Consider the following 25,084-nt stretch of genomic DNA (forward strand, 5'->3'; position numbering starts at 1 on the left):
ACACGGAGAAAATCACTTAGAAAGACGGAGAGAATTTCACATTGAATAGGGTTGCTCGCTTTTGGAGAGCAAAATGCTCCGTCCAAGGCGAACAAAGCACAAATTCTCCACAAAACACGGAGAACTTTTCTCATTGAATACTGCCCAGAGACTGCGTTTACCTCAGATGATAACTGTACAACAGGCAGACATTTATGTGGTTCCTCATCAGAAGGAGAGAAGTCATCATTTTCCCTGACTAATAATAGTACGGTATTTGATGGTGAAACAGTGACTGTAATAAGCAATATGGTGTAAAGACTTTATACAGATGGCTTCCTGCTACAGTGACTTACACGCTTAGGCAAAGGATATGAAGAAAAGTGGAGAGAGGATATATACAGTGTTGTTACAGTGTGATTAACCCAGCAATTATTACCTGATTCACTCTCACTTGTGGATTACAAATACAGTAAGCCCATTGCCAGGATACTCAGTGCGGGACTCCAATCTACAAAACAAAAATAGCCGCTCTGGTTATAAATGACTACCTAATAAATAGACAGACAAAGTAAAAGTTTACAGCTGCAGCAGGTATATTATTGTGCAATAATAAAGTAGTATTTTAGCATATAATACTGATAATATTGTCATTTTTATGTCATGTGAAAATGGTAACAGTATATCTATGCTGAATATATATATATAAATTGTCTTATAGTTCTGTGTTTTGTGTCCGTCGTGATCGTAACTATCTTTTACTGTATTAATGCAATGTTTATTGCATATACCTTTTAATGTTTTAACTTATAAAATAAAATACCTGATATATAAAAGAAAGAAACATTGCCATGGACATTCCTACAGTTAATACACTTACCTGCTAGAGCAGGGGTGTCAAACTCAAATTCATCGGGGGCCGCATCAGCAGTTTGGTCACCCTCAAAGGGCCGGTTGTATCTGTAGGACTATGTGTCCACTCTTTATTATCATAAATTATTGTCACTGCATTCAATTATTGTATACTCAGCAGTAGCATTTCCCTCCTGCTATTGCTGTGAACTGCAGTGCATTAGGGCACACGCTGCCTGCACAGGGGGGCAGCACTCAGTCTTAGGGCATATGTCCTGCTTATTATCATGGGACACAGCAATTAATGATGGGCTGCAATGTGCCAGTGCACACACACACACATAGGCAGAGAGTTTGACACTTACCCGCTCTGATGCGTCCACTCCAGTCTGAGCTGCTCCACCACCATGGACACAGCTGCGCTCTCACACAGGCGCATTTCCCCCTCCCTCCTGTGAGTAGCGCTCCTCGCACTATCTCTCCAGGAGTGGGGGGCAGCGTGTTACCGGTCACTGTGCAGTGCACACTCAGCAGTAAGTGACCTGGAGCGCACAGCAGCAGCACCATTCACCACGACGGACCTGCTCTTTCCTCTCTCTCTGGCTTCTATACAGCAGGTGGGAGCGGAGGAGGGGTTGACGACCGGCGGCACTGCGCTAGAGGGCAGACGTTCTCTGGCTTGTAGGCTGCCGCACATGCGCTGAAGAGGCGGCTTTCTTGTTTAAAAAAAAAAACGAGAATAAAAGGTGAAGGCTGGCGGCGGCTGCACGGGCCACATGAAGAGGTCTGGTGGGCCGGATTTGGCCCGCAGACCTTGTGTTTGACACCCCTGTTCTAGAGGAAAGGAAAAGGGAATTAATATACTTTCCGGTTTATTACACATGTGTAAGTACATAATACCCATTGTTATGTGAAATAACCCTCAATACACCTTAGTAACAGCTAACTACACATATACTGCACTAGTATGCTTGAATACTTACCAATTTTTCTGTATCCACAGGAACATCACAACTAGGGCTGCAACCCACACAATCTTTGCCAATGATGGAGGAAGAAATGGAAATTATTCTTCAGCCCGTCAAGTCTTTTTCACCTGAAGAAGAAACCATCACAACATCACAGACTGATAAGGCAACAACTGTGGTGACACCCAACCAACCCCCACCCACCCAAACACCCCACACACCAACTACCCCTGCTGAAATAGCTAACTCATTGCATAATTTTAAAAGTAAGCAGATTGAGTTCATGCCCATGCAAAGCCATCAAATTGGCAACATACAGTACAAGGTTACATTAGAAACTTGTTTCAGCAAGTAAAAAAATTGACCCTAAGTGTACGTGTTGCTGTGGGCACACAAGTCCGGATGGCTACTACCCTGGACACACGTTTGTCTGAAATTACTAATGCCCTACGGGAACACAATAGTCATATTGCCACCCTAAGTTAAACTATTATTGGGCAAAATCAAGCTCTAACAGCACAGACAAATGCCTTAATTGCTATGCAGGGTCAAATAAATCACATGGAGCTTAATTTGTTAGGGGCAGCAGCATCTACTGTAAGTAGTATCTCCAGTACACCAGTGAGTGGCTCACCCACTTCACCCCCACGTCGGAGTGTTAGGACCAGGGGTGGGCTGCGGTCAGGTGCCAAGGAGGGAGGATGTGCGTGGGCTCAGGCATCTAAAAAATTTGCCATTTTGTTTCTAATTTCTATACATGTTAATAAGCTCTTGTATTTTCCTTTTTTGCTCACATGGTAAATGTTTGTCCCACTAAAAGGAGCCTATTTTTGCAAATCAGTAAAGATGTAATTTACTATAACAATGTTTCTATGGTTTATTTACTCCTAATGTTTTTGTGGTAATACTTAATTGGTTTTATCTATATGGTAATGGGAATGTATGGGTGTAAATAGCTCTTGTGGGTTTACTTTTAAATGGAATAGGTATACACCAGTGGTGTTAAACTCATGGCCCTCCAGTTGTTGTGGAAGTACAAATTCCAGCATGTTCTGGCACAATTTTGATATATTGGATTGCTTAAACTGTGGCAGGGCATGCTGGGATGTGTAGTTCTACAACAGCTGAAGACCCATGAGTTCAACACCACTGGTACACAACATTTTAATAATGTACTTACCAGCATGTAGTCACCAAGGGATACCTCAGGTTCAACAGCTTCTGCTCTAGGCCTCGGACTACGGCCCTAAATATTGATGGAAATGTATGGGAATTCCATTTGCGCATTCCATTAAAAAAAGCGATTTGTATACTTTTCTATGCGAAAACACCTGGATGCGATAAAAAAAATTCCGGCAAGTGAGAAAGTGCGAGTTATCGCAAAAAAAGTGCGATTTACGGGACTTGGCGCACCCTATTAAATTGGCGATTTCAGCAAAAAATGCGATAACGCCATTTTGTTGCCGAATTATCGCCAAAAATCCAAAATCGCATCCTATTAAATGTCACCCATATCTCTACTCACATCCCCAATATATATATATATATATATATATATATATATATATATATATATATATATATATTATATAGAGAGAAAGTAAATCTTTTTTTTTTTAAATAATCAAAATAACATAAATGAATGCTTCATAATTGTTTTACAGCTCAACCCAGGGTTGCTGATTAGGGGGCATGATAAATGTGCAGCCATACCCCCTGAACCAAGCCAGACTGCCAAGCTTCCCTTATTCTGGGGCATGACATGTTTGATGGGCATGGTGACAGGTGACTGGTAAATATTATTCTTTTGTTCTGATTTGTACTGTCGTAGCAGTAAATGTCTGTGATACCAATGCTACTTTCTATATATATGCAATGTGGTACAGTAATGTCTGCACAGCAAAACAAATATACATTTGCTCTTTGTTCAGTTCCTGAGAGAGTGGGGTGTAGTAGTAGTTAGTGAGGTCTGTTGATCATGAATCGCTTAATCAATGTAATCTGGGCATGATATTAGCAACCAGATTGCAGACTTTACCACCGAAATGTGTTATTGAATATCTGCGGGAAGAGGGTCTGCAAAATAAACCTGTCTCTGTGATGTTCTTGGAGCTCTAGCGGGACTTCTGCACATGCACGGTCCCGGTAACCACGCAAATGCGAATGCAAGTCTGAGTAAGGATACTTTCTCAGGCTGTAGTCACAGTGGGCCTTGGCCCTTATTCTGGTCCACTCCACCTCTTGTCTGCATATGTGAGCACCAGCAAACCTATATATGACAAGGTATGAATTTAGGCCCATGAAAGTTTGCATCTTTTATTTTATTTTTTGTATGGTGTAGTTTGAGCCCAAATCTACCTAAAAAAAACCCAATCACCTCATGACTACTCCAAGCAGAGGCTACAAATATCATCTTCTCATTAAATCACATCTCAGTTGTAAAATGGGTACATTCCTACCGTACATGACCTTCACAGGTCACACTTGCTCACCTCTTCAGACTGGACCGATGCAATGGCAAGTTAGCGGTATATATTGCAGAGGGGTTTGCTTATAGAACAGGGTTGCCTACCCTACTGGAATGGCCGGGAGGATCTCAGAAATCGGGTCAACCTCCCTGTCAGCCAGTAAGTAGCCAAATATTTTATAGAAACATAGAATTTGGTGGCAGATAACATCTACTCAGCTCATCTAGTCTGCCTGTATTGTTAACTCAAATTAGAGATGTGTAGGTCCGGATTTACCCGGAACTCAAAACGGCTATCCAGCTGTCACATGCATTGGAGCAAAAACATGTGACAGCATATAGCCAATAAGATCCCGTTTTGAGGTCCGGGTAAATCCGAACCTGCACATCTCTATCTCAAACCAAACTCGAACCTTATTTCTTTGTATGCTTAAATTGCTGTAATATATTACTCTCTACCACCTCTGATGGGAGGCTATTCCACTTATCCACTACCCTTTGTGTAAAATTATTCCTCAACTTTCTCCTGAACCTCCCTCCCCCAGTCTCAGTTCATGTGCTCCATGTTCTAATACTTCTCTTTTTTACCCCTAATCACTCCCAAGGCCATGGTTACGCTTGACCGTAGTAGCCAGTTTTACAACATCTTTAGGGGTAAATTTACTAAGATAGAAGATGGGATGTTGCCTATAGCAATCAATCAGAGTCTAGAAGGTACTAAATAAATAAGTAGAATCTGATTGGTTGCTATGGGCAACATCCCATCTGCAATAGAACTCCCATCTTAGTAAATTTACCCCTTAGTGCTTTCCAAATCTAAAGTTAAAGCAATTTGTGCTCATCAGTAACCGGGAGGGATGAGCACAGGGTTGCCGACCCTCCCGAAATTTCCGGGAGTCTCCCGAAAATCGGGGCTCCCTCCCGGCCCCCCGGAAGGGTGGGCAACCCTCCCGGATTCAGGGGGGTCCCCCGGATCGCGGCATTAAAATGCCGGGATCCTCGGGTCTCAGAGGAGGGGGCGGAGCTAAAATGACACAATCGCGTCATTTTAGCCCCGCCCCCTCCACGGAGATCACTGAATTCGCTGGTTTACCAGCATGGGGGCGGGGCTTAGTGATGTCACGTTTAAGCCCCGCCCCCTGGGCGGCTACTGAATCTCTCCGGACTTCTCCCGGAGAGGAGAATGAGAAAGTCGGCAACCCTGGATGAGCACCTCAATTTGATGTGGAACACAATATATGTGGCAGGGACAGCATACTTACACATGAAGGATACGGTCCCGGTTTTTGAGCAGCAGCAGGAAAACTGATGTGATTAGGGTTAGGCTGATTAGAAGCACCTGTGCTTTCCTTATATAAGTGTTTCCAGGGCAGAGGATCAGGGTTTCTGATGGTGAAATAGCTGCCCAGGTGATAAGCCCGGGGGTCAGGACTATGACTGTTATAAGCAAAATCAATACATTGAAGAGCAGGCATAGGAGAAAACACCACACACACTGAAACTTTATTACAGTACAGTTATACATACACACCGACTGCAATGTGACAAAATGAACAAAACAATGCAAGTGATGAAGCAAGAGTTCTGAGATACATACAAAATAGTAATGTTAGGTTATAAAGGACCTGGGCTGTCCCCAGATACATTAGTAGCCCAAACCTAATTAAAGTGCAAGCAACCAATATTTGCCATCTGTATATATCATAGCTTGGGTAAGACTGGGCCTGATTCAGAGGTGCACACAAATCCTGTCACAACTACATACACAAAGGTTTCTTTGTAAATCCACTAATGGCGCTGGGATTTGTACTACGACTCTCACCGTCGACATCTCCATCTCCGGTTGTTGAGATCCTTAATTGGAAGTAAGCTGCCAGGAGTCAATGTAAGTGTATAAAGACGCAGCCATGGACTGAGACCCCCTAAACCCACCTGCGTTTGATTCGCCACACCGCCATTACTTCCCACATATACTCACTTAAGCCCCGTACACATGGGGGAGATATATTGCTAGCAATATATGGCTGAGCAATATATTGCTCAGTTTCTCCTTTTCATCAGCGACCAGAGATTGTCGCTAATGAAAGGGAACCTCTGCCGGGCGGTGCCGCATAGGTAATCAGCTTGTCGAATGGGGCTGAAAACGGGTGCGAGCACCCGGCGATTTATTGCTGGGGCACACTCCCATCACTGGCAATATGGTCGCCTGCGACCATATTGCCAACGATTTCAGCCCCTATCGCCCCCGTGTGTACACAGCTTAAGGGGTATATTTACTAAAAATCAGATTCTTCTTATCATTTATCTAGCACCTTCTAGAAGATCGCACCTTTTAACCCATGAGTGGTGGGCTTTCCTGGGAAAGGAAAAATCTACCAGGGCAGGTTTGTCCTGCCCCAGAAATACTCACCACAGAAGGGTCAGTCGCTGCCTTCTGCAGCAGCCCCTGCTCCTCTGGGGCTGCTGCTTCTGGCTTTGGCTGTTGGTAACCTTTTGGGGCCACTCGGGAGAGCTCTGGCATTCAAGTGTTCGGGTGCCAGAATATACGAACGCCCGAGCACTCCTGAGTGACCCCGAATGGTGATGTGGAGGATCGGCAGATGATTCTAAATGAAGTATAAATATAAGGAGAACTTTGATATGTGAGATTAGTCTTCTAATTAGAAACAGAAAAACCACATGAACATGCTCCTGAGAGCTTATATTACAGTATATGTGATCTATGCACACAATGCTGCAGACTGTTTTGAAGCTATTCCACTATAGGCCTGATTCTAACTTATATGTTATTTGCATTAAGGCTGTGTCTTTGGATGCAGCAGTGATGTGAAAATATGCGAACGCTGCAGGAGGCATTGCAAATCTGAGTACTCGGGTTACATCAGGCATAGCCAAACTACGGCTCTCCAGCTGTTGTAAAACTACAAGTCCCATCATGCCTTGCCACAGTTTTGCTATTAGGGAATGCTAAAACTATAGCAAGGCATGCTGGGATGTGTAGTTTCACAAAAGCTGGAGGGCCACAGTTTGGCCATGCCTGGGGTACATGTACTATATCAACAGGAATCACACCACTATAGAAGGGAAGCAGGAAGCAATGCAAATGAGATTAATTAACATCTCGGCTGCTGGGGTGGAAAAATCACCACTCCGGCTGGTCATGTCATTGCCACAACACATCAGCTGTGTCTCCCTGTATGGCCAGCTCCTCTGCATACGCAACATCTCCCATGCTGTCCAGAGCCAGCAGCCGCCACAGCAAGTGGCTGTGACTCGCCTCACGTACAGCTGTTAAAATCGATAGCTGCAGCAGTCAGTGCCGCTGACCGTTCATTCATTGCCTGGCACATTGGAACGCTTTCATGGGGGGACATGGGGAGAAGTGGCAACTGCCACACTTAACAGATGCAGTTACCATTTTCTCACTTATCGCTGCACCACACATCTACCCCTCAGACCCAAAACCATGCATCAGATCACCATCGGCCATCCAAGAAACCCTGAGCTTGCGCTGAATGGCCCCCCAAACTCAGGAGATGAAGACAGGAAATATGCAGTGGATGATGCAGACACTGGTCTTGGAAACACCCCTCCGTTTTATGAAACACCCACCCTATTCGCCCCCAAATAGACACAGCCTGCCAATCAGGTTGCAGCTTCACCGGAGCTGCACCCACCATCGGCGTTGTACAACAATTTTAATCAGGCCCAACATTACTAAACCAAGCCACATTACATACCATCTGCTTAAGTTACATACCATCTGCATGTTTTAGGAGATACAAAAAATATTTTGTCATATTCAACATTTAGAAAATGGCTACCAGGAAGTGACTTACTAGAGATATTCTCTAGCAAGCAAACAGCACCTCTACTTCAGGAGTCTAACATCTGATAATGTACGACACAAAGCATATATGGACAGATGGATTTACTGTTTCTCACACATATATTACAGAAGGGCTCGGCGACAGTACACACTACTCTGTGTGAATTATGCGATGTTTGAGGAGCCGCGAGCTGTTAGGGAAACCTTTACCGCATTCAGTGCATCCGAACGGCTTTTCGCCAGTATGAGTTCTCTGATGTATCACCAGGTGGGACATGCGAATGAAGCCTTTTCCACACATGGAGCAGGTATACGGCTTTTCCCCAGTGTGTATTTTCTGGTGACGGACAAGGACGGACTTATCGCTAAAACATTTCCCACATTCGCCACATGAAAATGGTTTCTCTCCTGTATGAATTCGGACATGGGTGATAAAATGAGACTCCTGCTTAAACGATTTTCCGCATTCGGTGCATATAAATCCAGTTTGTCCGGTATGGATCTTCTCGTGTTTGGCACAGTCAGATTTTTTTCTAAAACATTCCTCACAGAAAGAACACGGGTACGTCGCTGGACCAACGTGAATCCTCAAATGTGTGTAAAGGTGGAACTTGCGGCTGAAACATTTCCCACACTCGGCGCATGAATACGGTTTTTCTCCCGAATGGATTTTCTGATGCCTTATGAGATCCGACTTATCCCCAAAACTCTTCTCGCATTCGAAACATGCAAATGGCTTCTCTCCGGAGTGAACTCTCTGGTGTATAACAAGATGGGACTTCCTGATGAAGCTTTTCCCACAGTCAGAACATGAAAATGGCTTGATTCCGGTGTGAATTCTTTGATGTCTGCTAAGTTTTAGCTTGCTGGCAAAACTTTTCCCACATTCAGAGCACAAAAAGGAGATCTCCCCTTTGGGATTTGTCTTATGCGTGGCCAGATCTGTACAGTCTGTATATAAAGTCCCATAGTCCGAGCTTGACAATGGTGTCTCCTCTGGAATCTCCTGAAGCCCGCAGTCTTCATGTTTTGTAACATTTAACCCATTTACCTCACAATCTCGCGAACCAAGGGAAATGTCGTCTTGTTCAAGTTTGTATTCACTCTTAATTTCATCTGCCAAAAACAACAAGTATTCAGTAAAGTTGTATCATGAATATGAGAGGAATTTAAATTATGCTAGTTTAAAGCTATGTACACACGCTTCGATTTGCTTTAGATTTGATGGTAGATTCGATTTTCTATTATATATGGCATTAGATCTTGCCATTGGCATTAGATCTGTACTTTTGCATTAGACATTGAATTCGATATACATTCATGGTACATTGTACACATTCGATTTACTGGGTCGTATTCGATATTTCCTTGGCTGCACAGTCTATTTTTCTGTTCGATTTTGAGAAAACGGGAGCGCGCATCGAATCGAATGCAGATCGAAAGTGTCCTAAAAACCATTCGATGTGGATTTGATTTTGCTTCTATAAGCAAAATCAAATCGAAACTAGCCAAAAATCGATGCATGTGTATACAGCTTTAGGCTACTCTAGGGAATATATCATGACTTTCTTTGCTAATGTATATAATACTATAGTATTATTATTACTTACTTTCTATCTTTGTGACTTTTAGGTGGAATTTAATTGTTTCTCCCTGCATCTGCCACTAGATGGTGAACAAAGGATCAATTCAATTGTTGCTCCTGTCGAGCATACTGAGCTGATTCAGGTTAAAAAAAAACAGTGAAAAACCCCATGTGGACCTAGACATTGTCGAAATATTGACCTGTCGAACTAACGACCCTTCGAACTAATGACCTTTTGACCTAGAACCATGTCGACCTAATGGTGTCGAACTAATGACTGTCGACCATCATGCTGTAGACCAATGATCCCAACCCAAGAATAAAGCAGCCAGTATTTACCCTGCACAGAAGCACAATAACTCACCCAAATCTAACTCTCTCTGCATGTTGCATCAGCCCCACCTGCAGTGCACATAGGGCCTTATTTTGGTTCATTCTTTCTGACAAAATCCTTCTTAGATGGACAAAACCATGTGCACTGCAGGGGGGGCAGATGTAACATGTGCAGAGAGAATTAGATTTGGGTGAGTAATTTTGTTTCTGTGCAGGGAAAATACTGACTGCTTTATTTTTACACTGCAATATAGATCTCACTTTGAAGTAAAACCCCACCCAAATCTAATTCTCTCTGCACAAGTAACATCTGCCGCACCTGCAGTGCACATGGTTTTGCCCATCTAAAAAGGATTTTGTCAGAAAGAGTGAACTAGAATAAGGCCCATGGTTTTGTCCATTAAAGAAAGAGTTTGCTTTAGCAAACCAACCAGAATCACCCAAGTCACCTGTGGCCCACCATGGATATACTTAAAACCTGGACCGTCAGGATGCCTTGAGGACAGTGATTGAAAACCTCTGCCAGAAAGATTGAGATTACTGACCTGTGCTGGTATTAATATCAGGCTCCTCCTTCACTGAATGCCATTGGTCAGTCACACAGGGCTCTGCTCCTCGTTCAGCCATGGACACCATTGCGCTTGTCTCACTGATGCACCCTATGTACAAAGGAGTCATCATATTATATATTAGTATGTATCGTAAACCTAAACAGAAAAAAAGACCCGTAGAACCGATCCAAATAAATGTAACATTTAAAGAGAGAATGTGGGCGCTGACGGACAGCATTTTAGAAGATCAGATCATGTGTCCCTGTTTTCTGGACATCCGCGACCCACCAATGGGGTATGAATAATCTGGGAGGACCACATTGTAAACACCTTTAGATATAATCTGCCAGAAGGAATGAAATGTGGTTATTTTCAACACATCCATGTTTTCTGGGGATCATAATACCTGTATACACACAGCTGTTATAGATCAGGTGGCATCAGATGTAGCGGAACTGATTACTGATTATCCAGGCAAAGTCCTGCTGCACTGATCATGGCTATGGATAACTGGCACAGAGATCTGCAGGTACTGTATCAGACAGGGGCATCCGTCACAGCTGCGCTGATGATGGCTATGGGTGATGACGGGCACAGAGATCGGCAGGTACTGTATCAGACAGGGGCATCCGTCACAGCTGCGCTGATGATGGCTATGGGTGATGATGGGCACAGAGACCTGCAGGTACTCTACCAGCCAGGCAGGGGCATCATCCATCACATCTGCGCTGATCATAACTTTGGGTGATGATGGGTACAGAGAACTGCAGGTACTGTACCACCAGGCAATGGCATCCATCACAGCTGCGCTGATCATGGCTATGGGTGATGATGGGTACAGAGATCTGCAGGTACTGTACCACCATGCAGGGGCATCCTTCACGCCTGCGCTGATCATGGCTATGGGTCATAATGGGCACAGAGATCTGCAGGTACTGTACCACCAGGCAGGGGCATCCGTCACAGCTGCGCTGATCATGGCTATGGGTGATGATGGGCACAGAGATCTGCAGGTACTGATGGAGACAGTGATCTAAGTATTGTTCCTGCACATAACTTACTATGTCAGAGGTGGATCTGCTCCTGCACACAGAGACACGGCCGGGAATAAAGCAGCGGCTGCTGTACCCGGCATCAGAGCCCCGGGCTGCACTGTACCATAAATAAAAGCAGGGGCTGCCGCTGCACTGTTTGTTATTTACAAAATACCGTTTCCGGTCACCACTAGGCGGCAGACAGGAGGATGTAACGTCATGACTAGATCCCTGCCTGCTCCCTCCCCTGCACACTACTGCCCCCATCCGACCACCATTGCCTGCCAATGTGTGGGCATGGGCAGCAGGCTGCAGCCTACTGTATGTCGCTGTCACCGAGTCTGACGTGGAGCGCTGCAACCAATGGCAGCTGAGCTAGTAGACATTCTCCTGATGCTATACCCAATAGGAGAGCGCGGATCTGGGCAGTGCCCGCCCCTGTGCCTGCTGCTGGGAGGGGGAGAATAGAGACGCGATGGCCTCACTGTGTCAACATTCCCCATGTGTGTGACCGGGGCCTGCGTGTCACTGGGGGGCGGCCAGGTAAGCTGCTGCTGCTTTCATGTTCCCTGTAGCCGGGGCTGCCTGGCGCTGCCAGTCCTCCACCAGCCTGTCACTCCTGGCCGCCGGGACATACAGGGTTAGCACTCCAGATGGCCAGGGGGACTTACACTCACTCCCTGCGGGCACTGTCACCTCACACAACATAGCCTATAGCCTGTGCCCAACATACTGTGCCCACATTGCATGGTGGGCTGCTTATCTGTACTAATATATATATATATATATATATATATATATATATATATATATATATATGTATTTTTATTTTTTTTCTCAATACTTATTATATTGCATAGATTTATACATACAGTAAATACTCTTTGTTTTTAAAACAACATATTGCCTTGTGGTCTTATTTATTATCATGTATCTACTTGAAGTCATTACTATTCCTTCCATGACCTCATGTAAGGAGACAGCAATGTCAGCATATATGTTGGTAAATTGCACAAGTTAGTTCAGTCATATAGAGAATATTGGGCAGTCATTTTTTGAAGACCTATCTCTATAAAATGAGCATTGTTTTTCTCTTGAAGACCCCTCTGCTATGTGATGGCTTCCTCCTCCCTGAGAGAATCCCTTTCTACAGTAAATACGCAGAACCCCTATTATATATAAGGCTGAGGGCGGCCCAAATCATCCCCGGGGTGCAGCATAGGTGTGGATCATTATGACAACATGGCAAATGTCAACATGGCAGGGTCAAAAGGTCGACACACACATTTTGTCAACATTGGGAGGGTAGACAGTCAAATGGTTGACATGGGGTTTTCATGTTTTTTTGCGAATGTCGACATGGACTACAAAAAAGTGCTTCGCATCCCCTTCAGTGGTCGACACAATGCATGTCGACATAGTGACTGTAGACCTAGTGACCGTATACCGTGCGTGCAGCACAGTACCAAAATTACCGGTCCACAGGCAATACTACTCGGAGACTATCCCCCACAGTACACACACACAATTATACAGCTTCCACACATGTTTATGTCACTCAGGGTCAGGTACAGATTTAAGCTTCACCAACAATGTATTATGTTTATTCTCTATCTGTGCTTATTAATTCTCATTATCACCATTACATGGTGACTTTCCTTGGCCTGTGCTAGATACAGTAAATGACAGCTGCAATCTGCTCATAGGACCATTTTCTGTCAATTAAATCCCACCAACTAATTGTACAACAGCGTTCCCGCTCCTAGCACCCCGACAATTTTCCTGCAAATCTCACACACACACACACACACACACATCTTTTCAAAGACCTTCACAGGCTAGCAGTATGGGGGCAATTAAATTAGTAACATGTCACATTGTCACCAACATCATTGGGGTGCCAGATGATGCCCTGACAGTGGGGATTCTGACTCACAGGGGCTATTCTCCCTTGTGTGGGTCCACAACCCCCATAGAGGGAGAATATAACCTGTGGCGAGCATAGCCAGCCACCAGGCCCGCAGCATGGAGAGCGCAGCGAGCCCGCAAGGGGCTTCTTTGCGCTCGCCCCTCTGTCGGAGCACCAGCAGACGGGATCCCCACTGTCGGAGGCGCATACCACACCCCATCATTGCATGGTTTTCCTTGACACCCATAAAGGTGCACAGGAAAACACGCTGTGTCAGGCCTATTGTATGAGGCAACTATGCGTGCTGCTGAATATTGGGCCTAATTCATGTTTGCATGTAGTGGGCGACGTTCACACAATGGAGTGTTTGTCAGCAAACTGCACATGTGCTGTGATTGCAGTGAGCATAGGATAAGGCACCTTTACAATCGTGCTTGTAGTGAGGACGTAGCGGCAAAGTGATTGACAGGAAGGGAGTGTACGTACGGCTCCACATGTTTAGTTGTTGACATTGATGAGTTGACCTTTTCCTTGTCGACCGTGTGTAGTCATCCTGCTACACCACACTCGTTTGTCTGATACTCTCTCATGGCAAACATCCTCTATGTCTGATCCTATTCTGGCTCAGTCACCCCACTGTTCCCTGAGTGATACTGACCCTGTGGGGGTACAGAAAAACAGACCAAGTAATGTCTATTACAGTTCTGCGCTAGGCTGCCACAGAAATTGCAAAGAAGGGTATCCAGAAACTCCTTCCACAAAGCAAAACAGGTAAACAACAACAATTTTGCAACCCCAGATGGCGCCAGTGAGTTGTGGGGGTAATGTGAGAGCATGGGACTTGCAGGCATCAGTGAGCTTCTGCCGACTGTGCCTGACAATCATATAAAAGGTAACACCTGATATACCTTGTACACTGTGTCCTTCATTACATCATCATTGTTCTCCTGCGCTCGATTAATGTGATTTATACTTCCGGAATGACATCTTATCCACAACAATGACAACTGTAGGTTTTTACTTTTGCATCGAGCAAAGTATTTTCTTGGTTTTCTCTATTTGTTTGTTTTATTTAGATTACTCTCCATCCTTTATTATATGATTTTACAGATTTTTTATAAGAATGTATTTTTGATACTGTAATTTGGACAGAAGAAGGAAGCTTATAACTTCTATAGGTAGAGAAAGCGGGGGGTTGGGAGCCGCACTAGGTATTGCCCACCAAGTGTGAATTGGGTCAAAAGAGACCCCTTTCGCCACTCCGGTGGGGTTCGGCCGGAGTTGCCTGATACCAACTTTTATTAGAAGTTGTGTCCCTATGCGGGGTAAGTGGTCTCTGTGTGTTGGCGGTGCTCCCCTGAGTCCGATTGTATGCAATGAAAGGGAGAAGGGAAAGTGGACTCTTTTTGTGGGGCACTCTTTGTTTTCTGATTCTGATTTAAAATTTAACTTTTATTTTAGGTTATTTAAGATAAGGTGAACGTACATGTCAAACAAAACAAACATCAAACAGAAAAGGACAAATAACATAAACTCTGCAGTGAGCTTTTTATAATATGCTATGCAGAGTGAGTTCTATATCAGAACGTACAATAAAGAGATGTGCCTAGCAGAGCTAATTGCTATATCCGCTAGGAATCGTCTGAAGGGTTTTTATAAGTTATTTATGGGGAAAAGATTTATTTTCCCCATAAATAACTTATAAAAACCCTTCAGACGATTCCTAGCGGATATAGCAATTAGCTCTGCTAGGCACATCTCTTTATTGTACGTTCTGATATAGAACTCACTCTGCATAGCATATTATAAAAAGCTCACTGCAGAGTTTATGTTATTTGTCCTTTTCTGTTTGATGTTTGTTTTGTTTGACATGTACGTTCGCCTTATCTTAAATAATCTAAAATAAAAGTTATATTTTAAATCAGAATCAGAAAACAAAGCGTGCCCCACAAAAAGAGTCCACTTTCCCTTCTCCCTTTCAACTTCTATAGGTACTTGTTTCCTAGAACGGCGCCCATCGCGGGCATCGCATGTACATTGCATGCCATTATAATGGCATGCGATGCGACCGATGCAATGGCCGCGATTTTACATAGAAATGCATGGTAAAATGTAAATCGCGTCGGTCACATCGCATGCGGCCAAAAAAATCGCATGCGATGCGACCGAAGCGATTACCGCGATATTACATAGGGAACAATGTTAAATGGCCCAATTGACCTGATTTCACATAGGGAACAATGTTAAATGGCCCACAGACTCCAAATACCCACCCTGAAGTGTGAAATGGCCCCCCCAATTGTTAACGCCACCCCACGATCAACGTCAACCCGAAGCGTGGCGAGCACAGCGAGCCCGCGAGGGGCGGCGGTACGCGTCCTACGACCTTTTCATACCCCCACTATCCACGTCGGCGTGGAGTTGACAATAGAAAGTGTGACGAGCGCAGCGAGCCACCGAGCCCGAAGCGTGGCGAGCAGACGCGGAATACGAGTCCGAAGTGTGGCGAGCGCATGTGGAATACATGTTAAGTAATCCGTGTCCCCTCACGGGGCTGGCTGCGCTCGCCACGCTTCGGCAGCATGTTCCGCGTCCCCTCGCAGGGCTCGCTACGCTCGCCATGCTTCGCGCTCGCCACACTTTCTATTCTCAACTCCACGCCGACGTGGATAGTGGGGGTATAAAAAAGTCGGAGGACGCGTACTGTCGCCCCTCACGGGCACGCTGCGCTCACCACGCTTCGGGTTGAAGTTGATCGTGGGGTGGCGTTAACAATTGGGGGGGCCATTTCACACTTCAGGGTGGGTATTTGGGGTCTGTGGGCCATTTAAAATTGTTCCCTATGTGAAATCAGGTCAATTGGGCCATTTAACATTGTTCCCTATGTAAAATCGCGGTAATCGCGTCGGTCGCATTGCATGCGATTTTTTGGCCGCATGCGATGCGAGCGTCGCGATTTTTTTCCTTGCGATGCCTAAGATCAAAATCGTGGGCGCCGTTCTAGGAAACAAGTACCCTTCTATATTATTTATTGTTTAAATCTGACAAATGTGAATCAAAATCCGTTCTAAAGATGTTTCTTGTGCGTATGATCTGGGCGGGTGTGCACATATGTTACTGGTAAAGAGCTGGATGCATATTGGGGAGTTTGGGACTCGACATTTTGCTGCTGATACTGATTTTTATTTGTGGGTTTTTTAAACTTATGTTTTGGGCCATAAGCGTCAACTTGGCATTAATGCTTCCTATTTAGGTTTGTGGATATGAAACTAGAACAATTTGAGAATTGACTTTAGAATTAGAATTTCAGCTCTGTGAGAATAAAGCTGGGTACACACGCTTGTTGTTACTCACCTGGTTGTGTACATGCTCCTGATCAGCTGAGTACTGTGTAGCCAGCTGTCACTGTGCGAGCCTCATACACACTCTGCTAGAAATTACTGCGTGTGTAGGGGCTTCTGTGGGACTGGGAAGTTGGCATCTAATATAAGCTGCATCTTATGAGTAAATGAGCGTCTTTGAGGACGGCATTGCATAGTCGCCCATTGTGTATGGACCTTTTACTTTTAGGATCTCAAGACTTGTAAGTCAAAAGAATGCAGTCGAAGCACTAGTGTACACGATAAGGCCATACATAATTCATTATAATGACATAATCACTATTCACTACCGCTGGAAGATCTAATCCATGACTTGAGGTTTAGGATGAACTGATTTTCCTTGTATGATATTGGTAAGCATATTGCTCAATAAATTCATCTTATGGGGCCTACACACGGGGCGATTTCAAGGCATTTTCTAAGCAATCTCACTAGATCTGTGTGTAGGGACCATAGTGATGTGCGGCCAGCTCATCGCTATCACCCAGTCAACTAATATTCAGCACACTGGATATTAATCGGTCAGAGCCAGTGATGTCACCGGAGAACACTGTCCCTGACATCACTCAGCAACAGCGCTGACACATATCTATATGCTAAGCGATCTAATGCTGCTCAGAACGCTCAGCAAATCTCTACGTGTGTAGCCCCTTTAGGTGTACACTGCAATATTGTATGAGTTAGTGTAAGGGTGGTACCCTATTGCTGATGGTAATTTACCGCACGGCACAAATGGGCTAATTTCATGACTTAAGCACAATGGTATCATCGGGCTGTTCAATTATAGCCTGATTTTACTGTCATGTTAATGACTTGTATTCAGGTGATAACATGGGATCCGGGAAGTTTCTGGGAAAACAAGGGTAAGCGCTTTCCTTGATAATTGCTGCCAAGACTTAATTTGCAAAAGCTCCACTGAGTTTGTTCTCTCTTTATGGTTGAGGTTACCAAACTGTGAATGGGAATTTGGGCTATGGCAGCAAATTAGGGTTATGTCTGCATTGTCCGTGTATAACAGGTAGTTCTCGTGTGTTTTATATTACAGTAAGTACTATAGTAAGTCATTTTTAGAACTCATTTACAAACATGGTTACAGCACACCTCCCAACTTTTGCTGGGACTTATTACGTGCCCGAAAAGTTGATGTGGCCTTGACTGGGTGAGTGTGTCCTCACATCACATTCCCTATTTTCCTCATTATGGGGTGTGTGCACAGTGCTGCTGCTTCTCCGACTCACCTCCCTGCACTGTACAAGGGACCAATCACTGCTTAGCACAGTTGTAACACTGTATTTCCAACATGTTGGATTTCCCTGACTCAAGCATCTGGAGAACAGGGAATGTTCCTTGATACGTCCCTCATGAGTGAAGCCTGTAAATCTCTGCACTTTATTAATCTGCCCCATCTGCACTGCAACATGTGGTTACCAATGTGCAGCAGTTACACAGTTACTTGCTTTGCTCCCTACCCTTGTGCTCTTCATCCTACCCATCATATCTGATTTGTACCTTGTGTCTGTTTTTGGCAGCAGGATGGTGAACACTGTGCTATGGGCAGCAGATATTTGGGGCAAAGTATACACTCTGTCTACAGATGGCCAACAGTGGGATCTATGTAAAGACGACCATCTCCAGTTCAAACGTATATCTGCTGTACAAGCGTGCTGCTGGGGCATCGCCGGCAACAATGAGATATATATCTATGTACATGCCAGCGACCTACCAATCCGGTACCAGGAAGAGACCTACGAGAATCAGGTGTGCAATCCAGGTCACTTGTATATTTGGTTATATCTATTGGATGTTGTTGGTCTAAACTAAGAATTGTGAAAATTTCAAGTTTTTTAATATTCATTTTTATTTAAAAAGAGATGAGAAACCTTCATTACAGTACATAGAAGAACTATTTATGGCCTAAATCCGTTACCATTGACAATGCAAGGTGTCCATTCATCAGGAACTAGCGACAATACAGAGGCAGAAAGTGCATTGTTCCCATGAGTGACATTAGCTCAACTCAACATCAGGGCACTTATTCTGGTTCACTCGCAGAGGCAATTTCCTTCTGAAATGGACAAAACCATGTGCACTGCAGGTGGGGCAGATGTAACATGTGCAGAAAGAATTAGATTTGGGTGGGGTTTTACTTCAAAGTGAGATCTATATTGCAGTGTAAAAATGGACAGGACTGCCATGTACTGTAGAAGCCAATACAAGGAGAAATGATTTAAAGTATTACTCTAAGCTCTGTACAATATACATTCCTCTATCAGCCAGCTGAATGAAATGATTACGCATGCTGGTGAAATAACATTACTTTCTGTGAGAGACTTCATAGATAAGAATTTGTCTCTGCCATCCAAGGGTTGCTGTGTTCAACAAGTGCTCTTATCATGTATAAGGAAGTTTGGGCATCTCCAGGGCAACATGGGGACCTCTGTCATTGCCAAGATTATTTGACCACAACATCAGTAGGTCTCATGCACCCGAGAAGCGAGATACACATTCTTATTCTATGCTTTATTTTGATGTTTTAAATTTCGTGGTATTTACATTTATTTATTTTTTAGAAATGTTAATCGATGATAAAATAATGACAATATTAAGTCCTCTTCAATCCTCCTCTTTTGACCCTCTGTGTGCTGCAGCGCTGGAATCCAGTGGATGGATTTTGTGAGAAGCTGCTCCCGAGTGACCGCTGGCAGTGGAGTGATGTCACTGGCTTGAGGCACCAGCAGCTGGACAGCTTTGAATTGCCCTCATCTCACTGGGAGTGGGAGTCTGATTGGTACATTGATGAGAATATAGGAGGAGAACCAGCAGAAAAAGGGGTAAGTACTGTTGCATGCCTGGAATAAGCAGTAGAGGTGGAGAATAACACTCGAAGGCGCAAAGCTGTGTAATCTCTACATTATGAGCGTTACCTCCAAGAACTGAACCCCAGACTTCATTAGTGGACACCATACTCGAGGCATAAAGAAACCTTTATAAGCTTCAAGACTCCTTAATCTACCGTGAGTTGGGGGAGCACTACCTCCAGACGTTAAACTCCTCATTAAAAGAGTGGATGCCCCTTCTGAAGCACAAAGAAACCTTTATAAGTGTGAAGACCTTCTACCGACTGTGAGTAGGGGTACGCCCATCACTGCACATTCTAATTGGTTGAAATGAAACCTGAACACTAACACAGTTTATATTTTTTCTTTATTTCGAGAACCATTCAGTAGAACACCAAGAAACACAGAAGTATTATTATACACAGTTTTGCGCCTTCGAGTTGTATTCTCCACCTCTACTGCTTTTTCCTGTTGTTGAGGTGTGGGTGCCACCTTGGAGATACATTTTGGGCTGCAAGTTGCGCCATTTACGAGCACTGTATAAATAGTTTTGTATTGCAAGCCTGGAATGTCTAAAGGTCCATACACACTGGACGACTGTATGGACAGCGATGATCGTGTTCTTTGCTGGGGGGAAAGCCGCTTAGTGCATACACACTGAGCGGCTTTCCTTCTGCCCGGCGCCATCATCAGGGAGAGGGGACTGCTTTGCATAGTGCAGCGCTATGCAAAGTCGTCCTCAAAGCTGCTCATCTGCTGGTATATCATAATACAATATACAAGAAGTTGTCTGCAATAGGGATCTTCCATGTCCTGCCAAGGAACAGTCTATGAGACCAAAGGGGAGATTTCAAGGCACCTACAGTATCTAACCAAGAAATGATGAACATTGCTCAGCAGAAACTACCTATATTGCCCCTTCAGTTCCATCTCTCCCATTCCCATGATGCAGGAAAGACTTCTTACGGGGCAATTTGGGACATTATAAGTGGCAGCAGGTGAGACACTGGGATTATTGTGCATTATGCAGTATATGATCCACCAATTACAACGCCAGTTATACCACTGCTACTCTAACACTGGTCAGCGTGCTGCAGCCCTGCTACTCACAGCAAGAGATGATTGATATTAGGTATCCGACTCATAGATCTACAGTGTCTAGATACACTGTGAAGAGGTCGATAACAAAAGGTCGACATGCAATAGGTTGACAGGGGGAAAAGGCCGACATGATTTTTTTTCCCAATTTTTTTTTACTTTTTGGAATTTTTTTAAAATTCCTCATCCACCACAGCATAACTCCGAGACCATATCCTCCCTGGTGATTCTTGCTAGAATCGTCCCGTGTGTACGGGGCTTTAGCGGTGAATGTTAGATATATCCTGGATGGAGGGGAGGTTATAACTGGAGGAAGAACGGAGGGAGAGTGAACAGAAATTATGATGAGGATGTAGGTGGGGGCAGAGAGATTGAGTAAGAGTGAGGATCAGGAAGTTGAACTGGATTCAGAGGGGGATAAGCAGCCAGTGAGGTAAGTTGCAGAGGAGGTAAGCTGGCACAGAGCAGGTAGAAGTGAGATTGGCTGCAGAGTTCATGATGGATGGAAGCAGGGAAAGGTGAGTAGGGAGAACCAGAGAAGAGGAGGTAACAATTACCAAAGCAGGAGATGCTGAGTGATTGGACAAATCATTATTTGGCATCAGTGTGAGAAAAGGCCTTATCTTAGAGATGTTATGGAGATGGAATGAAAAGTTACTTGCTGCAATATTTGCTAATGGAATCTCATTTGCAGGGCTGGACATACGCAATAGATTTTCCAGCTACATACACAAAGGATAAGAAGTGGAATTCGTGTGTGCGTCGCAGGAGGTGGATCCGATACAGGCGATACAAGTCTAGGAACATCTGGGCAGATGTAAGTGTCTTTTACGAACAGTGTGAGGTGTTAATTTGTCACAATATACTTATGTATGCTTGTTATTAAGGTACAGATATGTCCCTATACTTTTTGGCTTCAGTCTCACCAAACAGCCCTTCTCAGCGTGACTGATTCCTGTGTGGATACAGTCACAGTCTAGCATCCCTCTGTAGTACACTGAGTGGTGACTCACTGCGCCAAGCACCCCTCTGCAGTACAATGAGTGGTGTCTCACTGCGCCTAGCATCCCTCTGTAGTACACTGAGTGGTGTCTCACTGCGGCTAGCATCCCTCTGTAGTACACTGAGTGGTGTCTCACTGCGGCTAGCATCCCTCTGTAGTACACTGAGTGGTGTCTCACAGCGCCTAGCATCCCTCTGTAGTACACTGAGTGTTTTCTCACTGTGGCTAGCATCCCTCTGTAGTACACTGAGTGGTGTCTCACAGCGCCTAGCATCCCTCTGTAGTACACTGAGTGGTGTCTCACTGCGCCAAGCATCCCTCTGTAGTACACTGAGTGGTGTCTCACTGCGCCTAGCATTCATCTGTAGTACCATGAGTGGTATCTCACTGCACCTAGCATCCCTCTGTAGTACACTGAGTGGTGTCTCACTGCGCCTAGCATCCCTTTGTAGTACACTGAGTGGTGTCTCAGAGTGCCAATCTAGGCAAAGAGAGCCACCACTCAGTGTAGTACAGAGGGATCGGTAGTACACTGAGTGGTGGCTCTCTCTGCCTAGCATCCCTCTGTAGTACCATGAGTGGTGTCTCACTGCGCCAAGCATCCCTCTGTAGTACCCTGAGTGGTGTCTCACTGCGCCAAGCACCCCTTTGTAGTACCCTGAGTAATGTCTCACTGCACCTAGCATCCCTCTGTAGTACCATGAGTGGTATCTCACTGCGCCAAGCATCCCTCTGTAGTACACTGAGTGGTGTCTCACTGTGCCAAGCATCCCTATGTAGTACACTTAGTGGTGTCTCTCTGCTCATAGCATCCCTCTGTAGTACACTGAGTGGTGTCTCACTGCGGCTAGCATTCCTCTGTAGTACCATGAGTGGTATCTCACTGCACCTAGCATCCTTCTGTAGTACACTGAGTGGTGTCTCATTGCACCTAGCATCCCTCTGTAGTACACTGAGTAGTGTCTCACTGTGCCTAGCATCCCTCTGTAGTACACTGAGTGGTGTCTCACAGCGCCCAGCATCCCTCTGTAGTACACTGAGTGGTTTCTCACTGCGGCTAGCATCCCTCTATAGTACACTGAGTGGTGTCTCACAGCGCCTAGCATCCCTCTGTAGTACACTGAGTGGTGTCTCACTGCGCCAAGCATCCCTCTGTAGTACACTGAGTGGTGTCTCACTGCGCCTAGCATCCCTCTGTAGTACACTGAGTGGTGTCTCACAGCGCCCAGCATCCCTCTGTAGTACACTGAGTGGTTTCTCACTGCGGCTAGCATCCCCCTGTAGTACACTGAGTGGTGTCTCACTGCACCTAGCATCCCCCTGTAGTACCCTGAGTGGTGTCTCACTGCGCCTAGCATCCCCATGTAGTACACTAAGTGGTGTCTCCCTGCGGCTAGCATCCCTCTATAGTACCCTGAGTAATGTCTCACTGCACCTAGCATCCCTCTGTAGTACACTGAGTGGTGTCTCATTGTGCCTAGCATCCCTCTGTAGTACACTGTGTGGTGTCTCACTGCGCCTAGCATCCATCTGCAGTAGAATGAGTGGTGTCTCACGGCGCCTCGCTAGGCCCTTAGTCAAAGAAATAATCTTAGAGCAAACGTTTAACAGACCAAAAGACATTTATTTATATAGGTCTGCTGAGTGGATATGCTGGTCTATCTTGTTCCTCCTATCAGTGATAGCACCTGTGTCTGCCTTCCAGGCATGTAGGAGCAAGAACAAGGCCACATCTCCTTTTTAGTGAAAATATATTTTTTGTCAAGGCCCTGTAGACCTTAATGAGTCCAATGGGGTAGTAGCACAAAGTCTCCCAAGTGGCAAAGCATTTCCTGTCTGCTGTGTTTTTGTATGGGTATTCAGCAGTGATGCCAGCCAGGGGCTCTAGAGCAGTGCAGGCACCTTCTGTGCCACCTGTCACCTTGCAGTAGACCACATACTGCCATACTTTAGACCCTCAGTCACCGGTCTGCTTCCTCTTTAATGCTGCAGGCTATTTGATTCAAGTGTCAGTCTCCTTTACCGTCCTTCCTCCTCATAGGTCAGCACGTGTTTATTAAACTGCAACAGATATAAAACAAATAAACCAGAGGTCATTACAAAGACTGGGTACAGTAATTACTAATTACCAAACTGCAAACGTGTGCCACATAATTGTACAGAACATTACTTGTTCAAATTGATCTTCCACAATATAAAAAGATTAATTAATGGTTACACCTGAGCATTGAAGGGCAGAGGCTTTATAAAGATCTAATAGACATCTCTGTGGCCATATAGGTTTCCTTATAGTAGAACCCAACACATACATAAGTAGTTTCTGGTGTTAGTAAAACTGTACAGATGGAGCCGCTCTCCATTCTGGCGGACGGCGTTCTGCGCCGTCCGTCAGAATGGGGGACGCACAAGCATGTGAGACACTCGTGCATCTCCATCCACTGGCGCTCGCCAGCTATACAGATTTGGCGCACTGGTGGAAAGGTGGAGAACAACCTCATCTGTATAGCATTAAGGTGAAGTGGGAAATATCTGCGCGCACCTATTCAATCTCGGCCGTTTTGGCTGTCTTCCTTTCATGCAGATTTTACATGGTAATAAGTCAAATTTGCATTGTTAAAAACGGGCGCAACATTGCTGCATCTGCTGCCGTTTTTGACAAAATACACGTGGATTGGCGAGTATTCCGACTGTCTAAATTTTTATGACAATCGGAGCTTGAATAAGTATTGTTGAATTTGCCGGTATGTTTTTTTGGGAAATTAAATTGAATACACCCCTTTATGTAGAACACAGCAATATGATCCAAAAGTTCTGTGTATGTCACCGAGAGGGACAAGAGGAACAGAGAGGGACAAGAGGGATCACATAGTGACAGGGAGATGGACAGAAGGGACATAGTGACAGGACAGCAGGGATAGCAACAGGGAGAGTGACAAGAGGGACAGGGACATAGTGACAGGAAGTGTAAAAGCAGGGACATAGCTGCAAGACAGCAGGGACAGAGAGAGGGAGAGTGACAGCAGGGATATAGGGAGAGGGTCAGAGAGGGTAGAGCGAAATACAGCAGAGACAACGGGACAGGAGAGACAAAGAGGGACAAGAGGAATTGAGAGAGGGACAAAGAGGGAGAACAGAGACATAGTGACAGGGAGATGGACAGAAGGGACATAGTGACAGGATAGCAACAGGGAGAGTGACAAGAGGGACAGGGACATAGTGACAGGGAGATGGACAGCAGGGACATAGCAAAAGGACAGCA

General features: G+C 45.0%; 1 protein-coding gene and 1 pseudogene across 4 annotated transcripts in view; one reads left to right on the plus strand and one right to left on the minus strand.

The window, feature by feature from the left end:
- Window positions 1–5,740: 5,740 nt before the first annotated feature.
- Window positions 5,741–25,084, minus strand: part of LOC146021189 (uncharacterized) — a 56,142-nt pseudogene continuing 36,798 nt past the window's right edge. Inside the window, exons 8-9 of the transcript XR_014450868.1 lie at window positions 10,559–10,672; window positions 5,741–9,211 (exon numbers count right to left, since the gene is read on the minus strand). The product of XR_014450868.1 is annotated as an uncharacterized LOC146021189 (transcript). The remainder of the gene's footprint in view (window positions 9,212–10,558; window positions 10,673–25,084) is intronic.
- The window catches only part of LOC146020215 (tectonin beta-propeller repeat-containing protein 1-like), a 30,738-nt gene continuing 17,637 nt past the window's right edge, over window positions 11,984–25,084 (plus strand). For 2 of the 3 annotated variants that reach the window (XM_083153172.1, XM_083153174.1), the window contains exons 1-4: window positions 11,984–12,141; window positions 18,417–18,645; window positions 19,536–19,718; window positions 21,517–21,639. In XM_083153172.1, the coding sequence (XP_083009298.1) occupies window positions 18,421–18,645; window positions 19,536–19,718; window positions 21,517–21,639 (531 nt within the window). In that variant the 5' untranslated portion in view covers window positions 11,984–12,141; window positions 18,417–18,420. The remainder of the gene's footprint in view (window positions 12,142–18,416; window positions 18,646–19,535; window positions 19,719–21,516; window positions 21,640–25,084) is intronic. The other variant, XM_083153173.1, reaches the window with a different exon arrangement.

The sequence above is a fragment of the Crinia signifera genome, chromosome 7 (genome assembly GCF_055691185.1).
Source record: "Crinia signifera chromosome 7, ASM5569118v1, whole genome shotgun sequence".
NCBI lineage: Eukaryota > Metazoa > Chordata > Amphibia > Anura > Myobatrachidae > Crinia > Crinia signifera.